The sequence below is a fragment of the Microtus oregoni genome, unplaced genomic scaffold (assembly GCF_018167655.1).
Source record: "Microtus oregoni isolate MIOR12 unplaced genomic scaffold, Mior012 000020F_ref0000438, whole genome shotgun sequence".
NCBI classification, from domain to species: Eukaryota; Metazoa; Chordata; class Mammalia; order Rodentia; family Cricetidae; genus Microtus; species Microtus oregoni.
Window position 1 is genome coordinate 32,187,382 of NW_024543079.1, and position 18,063 is coordinate 32,205,444.

Genomic DNA, 18,063 nt, shown 5'->3' on the forward strand with positions numbered 1-18,063 from the left:
ACTGTACTCTACTTCGATTACTCTGGTGCAGATTAGTAAGAACATGGGAACTTGGATTCATTGGGTGCCTGAGTTTGCTGCTGAGTGAAGGCTCCACAAAGCTCCACTTTGCACGAACCTTCAAGGCAGCTTGCTCTCTTCTGGGCCAGGGAAATGCCTTGCCATTGAAGGACTGTTGGCTTTCATCCATCGGGTAAATTTCTTGTCTTAACTTTCCTTGGACTTTTAAAAGACAAGAATGTGTTTATCAGCAAGGAAGAACATTATGCAGATAAGTCTAGAGTTCAGAACATCTCAAAATCGTAGATTAGGATAAAAGAGGGCCAATCGAAGAGCTTTCTCTATGTTTGGGCCATGAGTGTGGACACTGACATGTGACGTTATTACATAAATGAAGGGGGTGAATTTGTATATTCAGTAGATGCTGAAAGACATTGAAGATGAGGAGAGATGTCATCTAGTGATATTTTTGCTATAAGCAAATGACTATGCCTTAGCAGGTTCTATTAGAAATGTTTTCTGTCCCTGTTTTGAGAGGACTGCTGGTTTCCAGAACTAAGAGTGAACTCTGGGCGTGTTTTCATGGGAAGAATGCCAGCTCTCCAGTTCTTTGTCATTGACTCAGGACAGTTCATAAATTTCTTGATGTCATAAAGCCACTCTGCCTTGTCATTAGGTTCACTGAATGGAACCTGACTCCGTGGACCTGCTTTATAGGAACTATTGATCGTTTTCATTTCCTTCAGTTTTTCCTCTTCTGTCACTGCTCTTATTAATTTTGTCCACATCGATGTCAAGCTCCAAAGCCCTCCCAGGATTGCATTCAAGAGGGATGATTTCAAAGGCAGTACTCTTCTATTTCTGGTCCACACCCCACAATCACAGAGCATCGAGTTCTGCTCAGGAACCCTGGTCTCTCCTAACCTACCCTTGCTCTTCTGGGCTTCAGTTCCCAGCTCACATTTGATCTTGCCATTTCCCTCTATTGCTCATTACTGCTGTTTGCAAGTCTGGATCAGGAGTGTCTCCAGATGCGCACAAATAAAAGCTCGTTCTATGGCTCAAGTGCTCCAAGAAGTTGGTAGAACCTTTAAAAAGGGACACAGGACTGAGCATGGTACCTTATACACCTATAGTCAGTAATGAGGAAGCTGAGGCAGGAGGACTGCTGTCACTAGGCTGTATAATGAGCTTGTCTCAATTTTTTTTTTTTAAAAAAAAAAGTGTATCTATGGGGAAGAAATGAGCTCACTGGGAATTTGCCTTGAAAAGTACATTGAGATTTTGGTCTATTCTCTATGTTTCAGCTTTTGTTGCTAAGCATAAACACAATTCCTCTACCATGTTCTATCTCCATGACCTGGTGTACTACTATAGGCCCAATGCAACAGGGTCAGACAATGTGAATCTAAAACCTCTGAGCTCGTGAGCCAACATAAACCTCCTCCCCCATTGAGCTGATGATTTCAGGCATTGGGTGGCAGAGGTGAACACTGACTAATGTTCCTCCCTCCTTTATTATCATTTTCTTTCATTTGCTTTGTATCTTATGAGTTCACGTGACTTTTTGTATTGTTTTGATGGAGACAGTGTCTTACATAGATGGCTTGTAGCCAAGGGTGACCTATAAAAGCTCCTGATCCTCCTGCCTCCTCCTGCCAAGTGCTAGGATTATAGATGTGAGCTACCACGGCTGACTTCACATGCGATTTCTCATTTTATTATCGAAGTAATGGCTCTGAAAACACATTCTTAAGCTTCAAAGGACACCCTTAAGTATATAACATGGAACCAACAACCTTCAAAGGCTACCTTCAAATCCACTCACAACACGATGACCCTATGAAGAGCGTCACAGACAAAAGAGCAAGTTTATCTTGGCTCCTAGTCACACTAAGCAAGAAAGACAAAAGAATGACTAAGAATTCCTAGGAACACTTTAGATCTTTCTGAAGAAGCCAAGGAAGGAGAAATGAAAGCCTCTAAGTACACAGCTGTAACACAAAGCCCTGATTACTGGGTATTCAGTATTTGATGAGAAAGCTTCAATTGTGTGTAGGCTTCTGGTGACCATAGCACCAAGAAGCTGAACTCCCTCTGTTAGTATCCAGGCACACCTTGGCCCTGCCCCTTCGGCAAAATCACCCCTCGGCTTATAGCAATAAGTTTTCCTGTACACAGTGCAAAGGTCCCTTTAAGAGACAAGTTCCAGCTGGGTAGTGGTGGGGCATGCCTTTAATCCCAACACTCAGGAGGCAGAGGCAGAGGCAGGCAGACCTCTGTGAGTTTGGGGCCAGACGGATCTACAAGAGCTAGTTCCAGGACAAGCTCCAAAGCTACAGAGAAACCTAGTCTTGAAAAAACAAAAAAACAAAAACAGGAGACAAACTCTGCCCATTCCTGATTTCTCTCTTCCAGCCTAGGCAAGTTGGTCTCAGCCTCTGTTCTCCCCTCTGCTCTTCTTTTCTCTTCTCCTCACCCTCTGTCCCTCTCTCATTCTCTCTTCCCTCCCTTTTAATGAAGCTCCATACTTAAGCTCTCTCTTTTGAATGGTTCTACATAAGATGATGATGCAGGAGCTTTAGCATCCAGCTTGTCGTTGACTTTATAACCTGAGGACAGCAAGCATCAACGCTGAAATTCTAAAACTGCTGGTTCTCAGAGAGGTTGCTGAGCCACTAAACTAGCTGCCTGTCTCTAGAACTGGCTACCCATCCCTAGAAGCAGTCAGCTCTCCCTAGAAATGCCTACCCATCCCCAGAACCACTTATTGCAGTTTGAATGAGGAGTGTCCCCCACAGATTCATGCATCTGAACACTTGTTCCCCAACTAGTAACACTGTTTGGGTAGATTATGGAACTTTTAGGACAAAGAACCTTTCTGGTGGAAGGACATCACTGGGAGTAACCTCTGAGGGCTTAAAGCCTCAGCCTACTTCCTGTTATCTCTTCTCTGCTTCCTGCCTGTGGATGAAGATAGACTCGGTCAGCTTCCTGCTTCAGCTACATGCTGCCCTGTCTCTTTTGCCATTATGTGTGCTCTCTTTCTGTCTCTCTGAAATGGTAAGCCAAAATAAATTTTTCTGTAAATTGCTTTTGTGGATGGTGTTTTATCACATTAGAAAAATAGCTAATATAGTATCTACAGTATTCCTAGAACTGTCCCTCCATCCTTAGAATTGTGACACCACTCAAATAGTAATAGAGTCAGTTATTAAGCTGTTACTGTTTACATTCATTATTTATTTATTTACTTAGCTAAAAATGTGGTCTCACTATATCACCTAGGTGAGTCATGATCTCCCCGTCTTCCTGCCTCCATCCCCCAAGTTAATGGGATTATATATGCATGTGAGCATGCCCAGCAGGTTTAATTTGCTTTTCTGCAAAATTGTACTTGGGCAGCTAAATTGACAAAGGTTATTAGTCGTTTTAATGCTTGGTTATATCCAGTGAAGAAGATTTAAGGTGCTTTAATAGCCACTTACTTAATTTGATTTTAATCATGATGACTAGAACAGCCACATGTGTGGTGCTATATGTCCACACTCCCAGTACTGCAACACACACACACACACACACACACACACACACACACACACACAATGAGGGCTATGGAGAGAGCTCAGTCAGTAATGTGGTTGCCTTATAAACATGAGGACACAAGTTGAATATGCACAACTTACACACATAAAACAAATCTGTGTGTGCTACCATGTCCTTGAAATCTCAGCACCGGAGAGGCAAATGGACCCCTGGGTCCCTAGCCAGCCAGCCTAACCTGCATGGCAAGTTTCAGGCTAGTGTGAGACCCTGTCTCAAACAATAAACATGGATAGCACCTAAGGAATTATCCTCTGGCCTCCACATGCACATGGGCACCTACACACATATAAATGGACATACATATAATATCTATGAAATACATAAATTGTATAATTTTAACATACATGCATTGCGTTTTATCTCTGACTGAAATATTTTACCATGTTGAACCAACACCCACACTCAAAAGCAAAACAAAACTGAAAGGAAGAGTAGCTGTCAGAAGGACTCTTAGAGGTCTAAAACTGGCTGGAAACTCACTCTAAACACATTTCATTAAACCAGGATACAAAGAGATGACAAATCCATCATTAGATGCTGACCTGGACAATGTATGTGTCTGACTAATTCATATTTTTCTTAAATTTTAGTCAAATCTGGATCTGCTATTTGAATACTTGAGCACTTAAGTAAGATAGATTCTGCATGGAAAATACAGTGCCCCCTCCCCCAATACACCCTGAAGTGCCAAAATGCCAACCTTAATCTGAAACTTAATGTCTTCAGCTCAGGGGAACATCAGCATCCTTACTCTTGTGCCTTGGGGCCATTTTTTAAGCAAAAAAGGGTCACAAACACTGTGACAGCAGATAGCAGATAGAATCTGACATCAGAGAGGACTGCTGTGTGGCCTTGTGGACAGAGGGACAGTGCTCCACCGGAGTGGCTGAGACAGTGCTTTGAGGGGTCATCAGCTGCGCAGAAAGTTGTGCAATTTCAAGTCGTCATGCTCTGTTCACTCCATAAATTTCCCACTTAATATTTTTAGCCCATGAATGACTGTGGACAGCTCAAGGAAAAGGAGACTAGAAATCCAAAGGAAGACTTCCATGTGGCAATTGCTAAAGCTATGTAAACCGTATCCCACTGTATTAGCATAAACAGCCCGAGAAGCTGGCTAAGCTTTTCTGAATTGTATATTTGCAGGAGAAACCTAAGAATTAACAATGTACAAAGTAGCTCTCAATTCTTGCTTGAGGATTTATATGGCTAAGCCTGAAATCTTTAGAAATAACAAGTATCAAGTGACTATCATATTCAATAAACATGAAGGCTACAGAACATAAATAACTCTGAGAATATATTTAGATTTAGCCATGAGTAATTGCTCTGAAGCCAACCAGGGAACAATACACACAAATAAATAAACCCAACACTTGAGCTTTGCAGACTCAATAAGCACTTAGGTGCAATGATAGTACTTTCGAGAAGCTGTGTTTTTAACTCTAGCTTAAAAGGAGGGGAAACCTAAAAAGCACATTCTTTTTTTTTTTAACAGAGAAAAACATTCACCAAGAAATGAAAATGGACAGTATATACTAGACCTGAATACTGCTGGCTAACCCACAAAAACTTGATTTACAGATAGTTCATTCAACTTGATGTCCATAGACAACTAATTTCAACAAGCCGCAAGCACAACCCACTTTGATTTATTGTTTTGGATTGAACCCAGGACCTCATGCATGCCGAGCACTCTCAGTACCACTGAGCTACATTCTAAGCTACAGTAAAAATTTAAAGGACCACACTGATGAGTTGTTGCTATGCGGGGGGGGGGGGGGGGGGAGGAAATTTCTTTCTTTCTTTCTTTCTTTCTTTCTGTTTTGTTTGTTTGTTTGTTTCCTGGTTTATGGAAGATTTTGTTGGGTCAAGATCAGGGTGATGTTAGTGAAGGGTGTCCTCTGCTGGGCAAAGTCTGACGTTACAGCATCACAAGATGAAGTTGCTTGGTCAGAGGAAAGATACCTTTGCCGGGGCCACATATCAGACTACCTGAAACCAAACTCCATGGAGAGAGTTCTGCACACTCATATTTTTTAGACAGTGCCAGTTGGTGGCAAACACTTGCAGAATATTGTTGTACTTTTACTACCACGAGAAATGAGGAGTTTCTCACATAAGGAAGACCTGAGAAGCTGTGTGAGGTACTTACATAAACCAGGAGATTTTATTTTTCCTGAATAGAAAACAAACAAACCAGGTGTGTATAGACAGTCAGGGTTATTTAGCTCCATTTACCTTGGGCTTCTCCTCTAGGATCTGCTGGCGGATCTCCTTGTGTTTCTCCACAAGCTTTTCTTGTCTTTTACTTTGTGCTTCCTCTAACTATAAGAAAGTTACCAGAAGAAAATAGTCATATTAGAAAACTAGCAAAAAACAAAACAAAGAAAAAACCAATAAAGCCTTCACGCATGCTACAAGAAACAAACAAAACAACAACAATTAAAAAAAAAAACCAAAGTTTTCCAAGTCTATGGTATCAATTATTTGGTCTTTTGGTAAAGACTTGCCCTCTGAAGCTAGGTAAGGGGAACCCAGGGCAGAGTAGTTTGGTGACAGACAGACAGATGTTGTTGTAAATGTCTGAAAATTACCACAACACAAAATTTCTAAAAGCTTAAGGACAGATCTAGACATGGATGTCACCTTTATCACAGGTAACAATGAAAGACCTTTTGGGAATGCCCTTTCGTGTCACTTTTTCTGGGGTTCCCATTGGGTAGTGACTCCTCCCCATCCGTTTTTATAGTCCTTTTACATGTATGGGTCTCAAAAGCCAGAGCATTGCGCTTTTAGGGGCTACCACAAAACAGCTGGATGCTGGTGACATGTAGACAAGGAGGCACAGCTCTCCTCTCCAGAGTTCACAACGAGCCTGGCGACTGTTCTTGCGGCATTTGCAAAGGAGACAGGGTGAACAGACATACCCTCTTGATGTACTGCACCACCTCCTGGATGTACGACCGGATCATCTCTGTCTTCTCCCTAAATTGAAATGAGCCAGAGATCATTAAAGCAACCCTCCTGGAACTTCTATGATTTTCCTGTCATTGTATAGCTGTTGAAAGAAAGTTGTAAGTGGGGATGGGTGGTGCTGTGTTTCCCCAGGCATAGGCCCTGTTTTCTTAGGTGCTCCCAAGGTTGTCTAACAAATTGAGAAATGAGAATTTAGCCATTTCCCAATTTCCCAAAAGAGATCACTTTCCTTTTTTTTTTTTTGAATGTCCTGGAGTGCCCCTGTTTGAGAGCTCACTGTAAAAACCTTACAATGGAAATTGTAGCGGTTTTAATGATAATGGCCCCCATAGGTTCATCCATAGGTTTAGTCACCAGAGAATGAAAATCTTTCATAAGATTAGGAGGATTAGGAGATGTGGCTTTGTTGGAGGAAGTGTGTCACTGGGAGTGGGCTTTGAGGTTTCAAAAGCTCAAGCTTGGGGGTCTTCCTCTCTGACACCCTCTCCCTCTCCATCTTCCTCCCCCATCACTCCCCTCTCTCTTGCCAACTTGCCAATCAAGATATAGCTCTCAGCTGCTGCTCCATCACCTTGAGTGAAGCCTTGCTCCTGTTATGATGATAATGGACTAACCCTCTGAAACTGTAAGCAAGCCCCCAATTCTTCCTCTTATAAAAGAGTTGCCTTGGCCTTGGTGTCTCTTCACAGCAGTAGAACAGTTACTAAGGCAGGGATCATGTGGAAGATTAATTAGCAAAGAAGCTTTACGAAGGGGCCTTTGGTTAAGACATTTGTTCTCTGCCAGAGAAGAATAGCAGGTTCACCATCCCAGTTAGGGAGGGGGGACTTTTCCACTCACTCTTCCATCTGGCTTTTGTCTTTGGACTTGGCTTCCGTTATCTTCTCCTGCCTCTTTTTATCCATTTTCTTCTTTAATTCCTTCTTCTCTCTGAAGTTACAAATAGGGGAAAAAAATCAGACAAACCGAATAGCAATCTGTAGTTCACGCATTCAGGTCTATTCAGGCCAAGTGAGAGGGGATGAAGGCTTACTTCTCGCAGATCTCCTTGAGCTTCTTGAGCTGGTTGTTCTGACACTCCTCGGCAACATCTGTCAACTTCTGAATAAGCTGGGGAGAGAAAAAAACAGTTTGATGTTTTCTAGGATCCCAGATCCAGGCGCCAGTCCCTGTTCTTCCCACCCCAAACACTAGCATGCGGAGTTAGACGGTTTGCAGTGGACACTGACCTGCTGTGAGAGTAACCAGAGTCTAACTCTGGCAACGAGGGCGTGGTTTTAAAGGATCACATTATCTGTTTGAGGTTTTGTTTGCTTGTTTGTTTGCTAATAAGAAATCCTTCTGATTTTCTCCTTTAATTGAATTGCATTCACTAGATTTTCATTCCAGTTCCTGTAGCATGGCTCAGTGCAAACTCAGCTAACACTGTTGACCTAGGCTCCTACCTATACTCTGTATATACAGGCTGGGGACATAAAGTAGAGGTAATAAGCTTGAAAGGTATGATTTGGGCCAAAGGTCTACACCTTTTCTGAACCAATGTTTTCTTGGTTATAAACCAGGTCATTGCTATGTTTATCTCTCGTAGGTAGTGTGTCTATATGACATTAATGGAAGTTATAATCAGCAGTGTAGAATTCTGTGTTTCTGGCTGTATTTTTTGTTCTTGTTGACTTGCTTTGAGGATGACATCTGTTACCCATCTCAGAAACTGATGTAGTGTCCTTGGCGGGGTGAAGGGAGTAACTTCAGTAGACACAAAGAAGACCAGGAATGCTTTTCTGTGCTCTTGTTGAAGCTTGGGTTGTGTCAGTGCAATAACTGCATTGTTTTACATCCATTTCTTTATCAAACCAAGATTCGAGACTGAAGCAATTATATCTTTGTATTCTTAATTCTCCAATTGGCTCTCAACATTTAGTACATGCTCAATGAACACTTGTCAATTACAGCGAAGTAAATTTTTATATCAGTCAACCCTCATCCTTTATTCCACATCAAGAGTCTGTGGAACCTGAGGTGGCTTTAGCAACAGACCTAAACCTTTTCACTTTAGCATAAAGTATATGGCATGGACTTTCTTCCAGAGGCCCTACTGTTATTTCCAAGGTGAAGATTTTCTTCCCCAAAATATACAGAGCAAGATGAACTGACTAGCATTACATATGTAATATCTATCAAGTAACAAGTCAGTCATCCCTCAAGATCCATGGAGGATTGGTCTTGAAGTCTCTGGCATTTATCCAAATCCATGGATGCCTTATGCTAAATGCTGTAACACTTGTTGTAATATTCCTATACCTTTCTGTGTACTTTAAATCATTCTTAATGTTTATCATATCTAGAACACTCTAAATGTTGTAAAATAAATTCAGATAGCCTCCACCACCTGGGGAATTCACCTCCGTCAGGTATTGTTCTCGATTGTGGTTTCAGAAGTTGTTTTTAAAAGTCTCTTGAGCTGGGGAATGATGGCACATTCTTTAATCCCAGCACTTGGGAGACAGAGGCAGGCAAATCTCTGTGAGTTCAAGGCCAGCCTGGTCTACAGAGTGAGTTCCAAGACATCCAGGGCTACAAAGAGAAACTTTGCCTTGAATAAACACACACACACACACACCACATCCCACACTCCCCCAGAGGACTCAGTAGGTGGAACTCTTGCTCTGTTAGCATTAGGATCTGTGTTCTAATATCCAGCACCATACTAAAAGGCAGGCATGGTCATTCCCATCTGTAACCCCAGCATTGATTTCAGAGGCTTAGAGTGATCCATGTTCATTATGATAAACATGAAAGTTGGAACATTTATTGTGAGGTCAGTTAGATCTGAAGAGCTATGAAGGAGAATATGGCCCACAGAATGCCTATTTCATCATTCAGAAGAGACTGCCTCAGCATGGCTGCCACAGTTGAGGAAATCGTGCTTCAATTGGTGCCATTTATCAAATTGTTCAGATGTAAAATACTGTTTTTCCCCCTAGGGACTCATGCAAAGTATCTGCATTGTAGTATGTAATCTCATGTGATATGTATATGTAATCTCACGATTACATCTCAAACTTATGGGCACATATATCCATGGATGGTCAGGAAGATGACTTCTCAATAAGCTGTATAATTTTGATATATAGGAAATATACTAGAATATGCTTCATAACTAAGTCTACTGTCCCATGAGGACTTTAAATTACTTAAAAGCCTGCATTGTTCCTTTTACTCAGACTAACGCAGGCAAACAATTTCTCCTCTGTCTGAGACAAGCTACACACAATTAGCTCATTTTCACCTCAGAGCAAGTTCAAACTAGACTGAATGTTTCTGTAATGTATCATAAGTTAAAAACTTCACAATGATGTACAAAGTCAGAGTTGAAAATGTCTAACCAAGGTTATTAAGACAAAGCAATCTAAAAAAAAATCATGTCAATCCTTTGTTTATTAAGTCTGGCTGATAAAAACCTGTGTCTCACAGCTTGTCTCACCTGGCTCTGTGCCCCCAACCTTTGATCACAGCCTCACACCAGAAACCTTGAAAGCTTTCATTGTCATGGTAAATGGCTCAGCTCCTCATCATTTGGACAAGGATTATACTATAACCAATGAGATGCAGTTCTTGCAACTTTTTCCCCCATTGCCCCAAACCCCCTGTTAAAAAAAAATGCATTTAAGCTAGGTAAACAGAGAAGCAAGGAAGAATTGAAACAAGGGAGAACTAGAAAGGATTTGAACTTAAAAGAAAATTAGAGGACAAAACAATCAGGACCAGAACAACACATATGAGAATTTATTCCATACCCCTTAGATAAAAATCCCTCAAGCTCAGTTTCGCTTTGCTGTGGACTTCTTCCTCAAACCCTGCAGGTGGCCTTGAAAAGCTGGACTTTCAGGCTACATTATGTCAACATCTGCTTACATTTTCTGTTTCTTCCTACCTATTATCCTCACTCTTAGCACTTTAGCAATCAGCCAACAAAGTCACAGAACTAGAGATGCCTGCGCTTTCCATCTACTCAGTTCTAACATTTACTTTAATTTGGGTAAAGTTCTTAAACATGGCTATACCAAAGTCCCCCAAGATTCCCCCGACTTTTTGTCCTCAGATCCTGTGAACTTGGTTTTTGTTGTTCCCAATTCTTATTCCCACTTCATCCGCTTCCACTGTGTGGGAAACTATTCATTTCAGTCCAAACTCAACAAGTATTGATCAAGCATCTACTTATAGTCCTGGCACTGCTCTAGAAGTCTGGCTCATGACTCATCTGAATTGATCTTGCTATCATGTGTCCTATGATCAGCAGCTACAGCAGGGCAAGGACACACATTAGAAATGAAAACTTACAGGCCCTCCCCTAGACCAATAATTCAGGCTCTGCACTTCCTCAAGATTCTCAGGACAAAATGTGCACCTTGGAATTTGAGAAGCCTTGTCTAGATTATTGAGGAAGATGGTGACACCATTAAAGAAGTCATTTCAGTTTGTCTGGCCTCTATCTCAAGGTCTTTGGAACTTTGTGTTCTCTTCTTTATCCCAAATTCAATGTCCTCATCTCTGTTAACCAGGGCGGTTTGGAAAGCACTGGGAAAATACACACAATTCCTGACAGACCATATACCATATCATAGGTCCTTAATTTGGTTTGTCTTTTTTGCCCAAATTACATCTTTTTTTACTTCCCCTCATGTCTTCTCTACCTGTGGGGAGATTTGAGATTCACCCCATGTTCATCTGTGAAATGTCCTGTCTGCAAGGGATAAACTCCCTCTGTGTAAAAACACATTTCTATCTACCCTCCCTGAACCATGAACTCTTGCTCTTTTACTCACCTTTTGTTCTATTTCTAAATTGGATAAGAGCATCCATATGATGCTTCATACCTTTAATCCCAGCAATTTGAAGACAGAGAATCAGTCATTCAAGGCCAGCCTGGCTTTGTGAGGCTTTGGCTCACCAAACAAAACACAAGGCAAACAAATAAACAAAACAAATCAAGAAAGACAAGTGATTCCCACACTGCAGTGGCTCCCTTCTCACCTCCTTCAACCTTAACACCGCTTGTGGTTTTTTTTTTTGTTTTGTTTTGTTTGTTTGTTTTGTCAACTTGACATCAGCTGGAGTCACCTGGGAAAAAGGAATCCCAATTGAGGAAATGCCATGATCAGATTGGTCTGTAGGCAAGTGTGTAGGGTATTTTCTTGATTAATGATTGATGTGAGAGGGTCCAGCCCACTGTGGGAAGTGCTGCCCCTGCTCAGTGAAAACTGAGCAAGCAAGTAAAGAGCATTCTTCCAGGTATCTCCTTCAGTTCCTGCTTCCAGGTTCCTGCTCTGAGTTCTTGCCCTGGCTTCCCTCAATGGACCATGACTTGGGACATGGAAGTCAAAGAAATAAGTCCTTTCTTTCTCCAGTTTCCTTTTTTTTTTTTTAAATCACAGCAATAGAAAGCAAGTTAAAACACTGCCTTAATTCTGCTTCAAATACTGGAATTTATCTCATCTTTCATTAAGATTTTAGGAACCTTCTTTGTTGCTGAACTTATGGCTCATTTCTCAGAATTTTAATTATTTCACAGATTCCTAAATTTTCCTGGTTCACAGAACCTTTAGAAACTCAGTGATGTTTTGTTCCAATGATACCTTTAGGGAAAAGAAACCAAAAAACAAACAAACAAAAACAAAAAAGAACAATTGCTATAAGGTCCAAACAACTTAATGCTAGTAATTTGCATAAGATTCCTAGCAGATGTTCCTGTTTTTATAAAAAATAAAAAAGCTATCTCAAAATGTCTCTGTGAGTTTGGTATTGGGCCTGGGATACATTTTGGGAATAATTACTTTAAACTTCATTGAACTGGCAACTCCTCTCACACAGAAATCTTACCTTCATTTTCAACAGGAATTACCACAGCAATTCCTCTTTCAGCTTTCTTAGGGGCTTCAGTTCAATGAACTGATCAACCTTAGCTGTGAGTGCTTCTGCCTCCCCACCTCAGCATCTGCAGAAGCAAGCTGCGACTTCCTCTTCTTGGAGACAAGGCTTCCCCTTTGGATCAGGCACTGTTATTCAGCTCAGAAGCGCACAAGGCCTTTCCTATCCTCTTGGGTACTTTCAACACCCACCAAATCATAGACATCTGGGAATCCCTCTGCATCACACAGCTTTCTGCTAACAAGAATCCTTTTTACCCACGTCTGCAAACTTCACTCTCTACCTTGCAAGCACTTCTTCCATAACTGTAGTCCCTCTTTGACTTTTCTACTCCAGCCCAGATATTTTTCCTTTTTAAATGTCTCCAAGACTTGACTGGACCTGTCCCCAGATATATTTTTCGACTCGTAGTTTGTCCCCAGACCTGTCTGCATAGACTTTTGTGCACACCTTTTTTTCATATTATTTTACCCTTTCAGTGATATTCCCATGTGAACAAGACAGCACAAATAAGGATCACTCCCGGGATTGTAGAGCTGCCTTGGATTATATTGCTCTGCCTCAACCATTCTTTTTTCTATTTGCAGTTTGTCTAATTAAGTTCCAGGTAGCAGCATGAGCACTGTCTGCCACAACTTTGTTAGCAGTGCCTGGAAATGGGATGATATATATGCATACATAGTGGGTCTCTTTCTCACCTCATTGAGTAGGCTTGGGCCCATCTGTGCCTTCTCATCCAGCACCGTTTCTCTCAGAAGCACTTACTTTGCTTTCTGACTCATGTTTGGCTCCCGTGGGAACTGGTCTATACTTCAGCGTCCATCCTTTGGCCAAAGTAATTAATCCAGAAGATCATGGATCTAATCATAACATATGGGACTTCACTAAGGTAGCAAGGCTGGCCGATCATATGACCCTAGCAGACCTCTTTCCTAAGATTTGTCTACAGGTCTATGGAGAAATAAATGAAAACCATGTCTTGTCCACCATTTTGTATAAGAATGATACTAAGACTAGCCGGAAACAACAGAGAAAGGGGGTGGCAGAAGTGGGAACGATCGCATGAGAACTACAGGCAGTACAATAGGTTGTTTCTGGATGGATCTCTGTCAACTCCCTTCTTATATATGCACAATACATTTACATGATTTATCCTCTTCATTTTTTCTACTATATATTATTACTCAAGTTAGTCTGCTGTAACTTTCTATTTCTTGCAATCTGGAGAAACCTGACAAAAACAAACGACAGCAAAAAGCCCTACCAATGTATACACTGCTACCAATATAAGGTGAAGGAACTTGAGTTTTGGTGCAAAGTTTTCATTGCGTAAGATGTGGACACATGACCTTGAGAAGTGGTTTTCATAGTAACAGAAGCACATTTTAAAAGCTCACTTTTGAAGCACTAACCTAGGGGCAGAGGACATTAACTTTTTGAGTTAAGTGCGTATTAGCTACAAGCCTCACCAGGAATGGACAATTATAGGTAGCAATGGAACAAAGATTTAGAGTTCTACAGAATGAACCTAGAGTGCAGAGGGTAATCTGGAATTCTGCAAATAATATTTAATTTTAACTTTTGATTAATGTTTTTCCTTAAAGTAATACACATCCTTTTTAGTTAGTTTGTTTACTATTCATGAAAGTCTCCTGGATAAACATCTAAACCATTTAAAGAATCAAAAAACAAAAACCAAACCACACAAAAATAAAGCCCTAGAGAATAGAATTTCACGCTTATTTTCAGCTCTGAACTAAATTTGAATTTGTTTAGTCACTGGAGGAAGAGAAAATTTTTTCCACAGAAGAAAATAATTCCCTGGTGCTAAATCAAAGAGGATAAAAGATGTGTGGACAGAAATGATAATATTTATAGTCTCTCTGAGAGAAATGGCTTTGGGAAATAGAAAAACATCCAGCGCCAACATTAAGCATGTTCCCTTCCTCTTTCACTAACTCCCTGAGAAGTATTGTCTCTTTCATCAGTTCCTCCTGAGTGTCAAATCCCTTCAAGTCAAAGCCCTCTAATCAAATCCCCTCTAGTCAAAGCCCCACTAGTCAAGGCCCCTCTAGTGAGTTTTCACTGTGAACTGGTCAACTTCTACAAAGAAGAAATTTACAATGTGTGTTAATTATTTAGTGATCCAATGACCAAACACAACATGACAATATAAAGACATGGTAGATATTTACTCTGGGGAGTCGTGTCCCGTGAAGTTGAGAAATCTTCATTTCTGCATTCAGCAGTTCCTTGTTGAACATCTATAGCATCACATACAGTCTGACTTTGAGCAAAGCCCTGTCCACAGAGAGCTGACTTTCTCTATAATTTTGTTCTCTTCTCAGAGAAGGAAAATTTAGATGAAAAGGTAGCCATCTTGATTATTCTTTAACATAGTCTTTCATACCTACGCAATCACTTATTTTTATTTTCCATAACTAAAGTCAATTTATACCTACTTACTTGGGTATAAATGTTTTGGTGTTGTTTATTGCAGTTCTTAGAAGCAAAACCAGGTACTCACACATGACAAGCAAGTGATCTACCACCGAACCAGACCTAGACACTCAGTTTGAACTTTAAAATATCTACATGATCCTTAGATTAAGTTTCTGTTATTCAGAAAGAAATAAAATTGAAAATTTGGCCAACACTTACATTCACTGTAAAGAATTTCCTTCGACAAACTCCCAGCATTTTAAATTATTCTTTGCTCTGAAATTATGCCATAGTAAGAGCCTTCTTCAGCTTCTGTTACCCTTCTGTGAGGCTTTAAGTTACAACCCTTGGAAACTATTTACAAACCAGTAAGTTGGATGCAAAGAGCTGTGGTATTTTACAGCCTAAGTGACACATGATGGATTGTATCACTGCAGCTCTTTGGGCTTTATGATTTGAAAGCCTCAGTGGCCACTTACTTCAGAATAAATTAAATAAATACTAGTTGCTTAAATAGCCATCATTGCACCTAGAGGTTTTCCGATAATTAGCAATGTGAGTCTGACGAGAGGAGATGACATTTGTCTTGTTTGTAACTTGCTCATGAATCATGGGCTCTATGGTCCATTTGGATGGCAGGCCCAGAAGAGTTGCCCCATGGAGATAAACATCACGTCCATCATTCCTTTTCTAAATGCGAAACATATCATTTCAGCCTTCTTCATTTGCCAGATGAAATGCAATAATTCCTGCAATTCTAGGCTGCTTGCATTCCATGGAATTTTCCTGACACCAGAATGTCTTCCTCCTCAAGCTGCTTTATGTCGACACAAACAAAGTTATTCCCTGATTTGCCTTTGGGTTTTGTTGTTCATTGTCATTTTCTTTAATGTTTCCTAAATAGTCATTAGCATCATTTAAAATACATTAAGACGAGACAATATACAGTGTGCATGAAGAAGAAAAGCCAAGGTTGAAAAATCTGTTGCTTTAAACTAAACATTGTAATTATTATTTTAATATCTCTGGGAGGTGAGTCATTCCTACATTCTATGATATAAGAGAAACTAGAGAAACTAACATCCTAGTCAAAGGAGACTTTCTAAGAATTCTTCTATAATCCTCTTGTTTTCAAAGCAATGATACAGACATCAAGAGATAAAACAGTTTTATCAAAGGGTACATATGTGAAATCATAAGCCATTTCTCCTTTCCTCGATCCTGCACAAATTATCTTTGGTAAAGAACTATCACCATATTCTAGACACTTGGTTAAATTTCCATGGATTGTTCTATTAAATCTAACACACCAACTCTGAGAGATGTGCCCACATTGTGCAAATCTAAAATTATCTCTGATTCTATGCCTTTTTGATGTGGGATTTCCCTCTGCATGCTGTGAATACCACTGGTTAATAAAGAAACTGCTTTGAGCCTATAGCAGAGCAGGGCAGAACAGAGCTAGGCAGGGAAAAACTAAACTGAATGCTGGGAAAAAGAAGGCAGAGTCAGAGAGAAGCCATGTAGCCCCACCAGAGACAGATGCTGGAAGTTTACCCAGTGAGTCACAGCCATGCACAATACACAGATTAATAAAAATGGGTTAAATTAATATTTAAGAATTAGCCAATAAGAAGCTAGAGCTAATGGGCCAAGCAGTGATTTAATTTATATATTTTCTGTGCGGTTATTTTGGGAACCTGTGCAGCTAGGGAAACGAACAAGTGGCCGTTCCTACAACAGCTTTTCCTGCATTCACGCTTTGCATTGTGATTTACACCTGCTCAAAACATAATCAATTCCATTTCTCTAACTTTTGTCAAGTTATATGGCTTGACTTAACCAATGCAACAAAAAAGAAGTTAATAACACTTGAGAGACTTTCCATAGAGGTTAAGTAGCTAGTAAAGACCCAGAGGGATGGGGAGCCCTTTGAAAGAAGGGTAAATAGTGAATATAAAGAGATAAAGAGGAAACTAAAATAGAAGGATTAAATGAGGAGGGAAATGGAAGAGCAGGGTAGAAGAGGGAATATGGGGAGAGACAACTAACATTAAAAGCCATATGGACACCTATTACTCTAGAAGCTTCTTAAAATACAAACACACACACACACACACACACACACACACACACACACACGGAATTTAAATGGAGATACCATATAATGAGGGAAACAATACCCTAACTAGACAACTATACATCTTATACCACCAAGTCAAACCCCCTGTACCAGAAATGAGTTACATCTTGTTGAGTCATTGGCTGATGGAGGAAGGTCATTGGCTAATAAAGGAACTGCCTTGGCCCATTTTATTGGTTAGAAGATAGGTGGGAGGAGTAAACAGAACAGAACGCTGGGAGGAAGAGGAAGTGAGCTCAGACTCCACAGCTCTCCTCTTGGGGGCAGATGCCTCAGAGAGACGCCATGCCCCGCTCCCGGGCAGACACACACCATGAAGCTCCGACCCAGGATGGACTAGGCTAGAATCTCCCCGGTAAGCGCACCTAGGGGCGCAACACAGATGATTAGAAATGGGCTAAATTAATATTTGAGAATTAGCCTAGAAGAGGCTAGATAGAAATGGGCCAAGCAGTGATTAAAAGAATACAGTTTCCGTGTAATTATTTTGGGTAAAGCTAGCCGTGGGGGTGACCGGGTGCTGGGGAATGCAGCCCCACAGCTCGTATTACTACAATTTGCCAAAGGGATCTCATAAACCCTACTCCCAAACATCACAGGCTATATAAAGGCTGTTGGTTACTCTCCATAACCTGATAGTAAGGCTCCATTACTGAAGACACAACTTACTTACGTCATTGACCATGGAGAAACTGAGATGCTGCCAAATTAGAAGCTTTATTCTTACTGATTAGGATTCATAGTACTGGAAGGTACTTGCATGGTGTCAGAGGAGAAAACTAAGCATTCATATCACCCAGCTACAAACCACAGGGTTTGTAGATATACTAGTGGGTTGGTGGTACTAATGTTATGGGAGTAATCAAACACTTTTGATTAGATTAAGGCCTCTCATGATATGGACCTGACACATAAAGTGCTCAAGCTCCTTAGACATGATAGATTATACACCCTAGATGAAAAGC

At 40.7% G+C, this 18,063-nt stretch overlaps 1 protein-coding gene across 2 annotated transcripts in view; it reads right to left on the minus strand.

Moving 5' to 3' along the window:
• Nucleotides 1-18,063, minus strand: part of Plcb1 (phospholipase C beta 1) — a 676,602-nt gene that overhangs the window by 79,413 nt on the left and 579,126 nt on the right. For both annotated transcript variants that reach the window (XM_041670151.1, XM_041670152.1), the window contains exons 28-31: nt 7,619-7,695; nt 7,426-7,515; nt 6,537-6,594; nt 5,848-5,934 (exon numbers count right to left, since the gene is read on the minus strand). In XM_041670151.1, the coding sequence (XP_041526085.1) occupies nt 5,848-5,934; nt 6,537-6,594; nt 7,426-7,515; nt 7,619-7,695 (312 nt within the window). The remainder of the gene's footprint in view (nt 1-5,847; nt 5,935-6,536; nt 6,595-7,425; nt 7,516-7,618; nt 7,696-18,063) is intronic.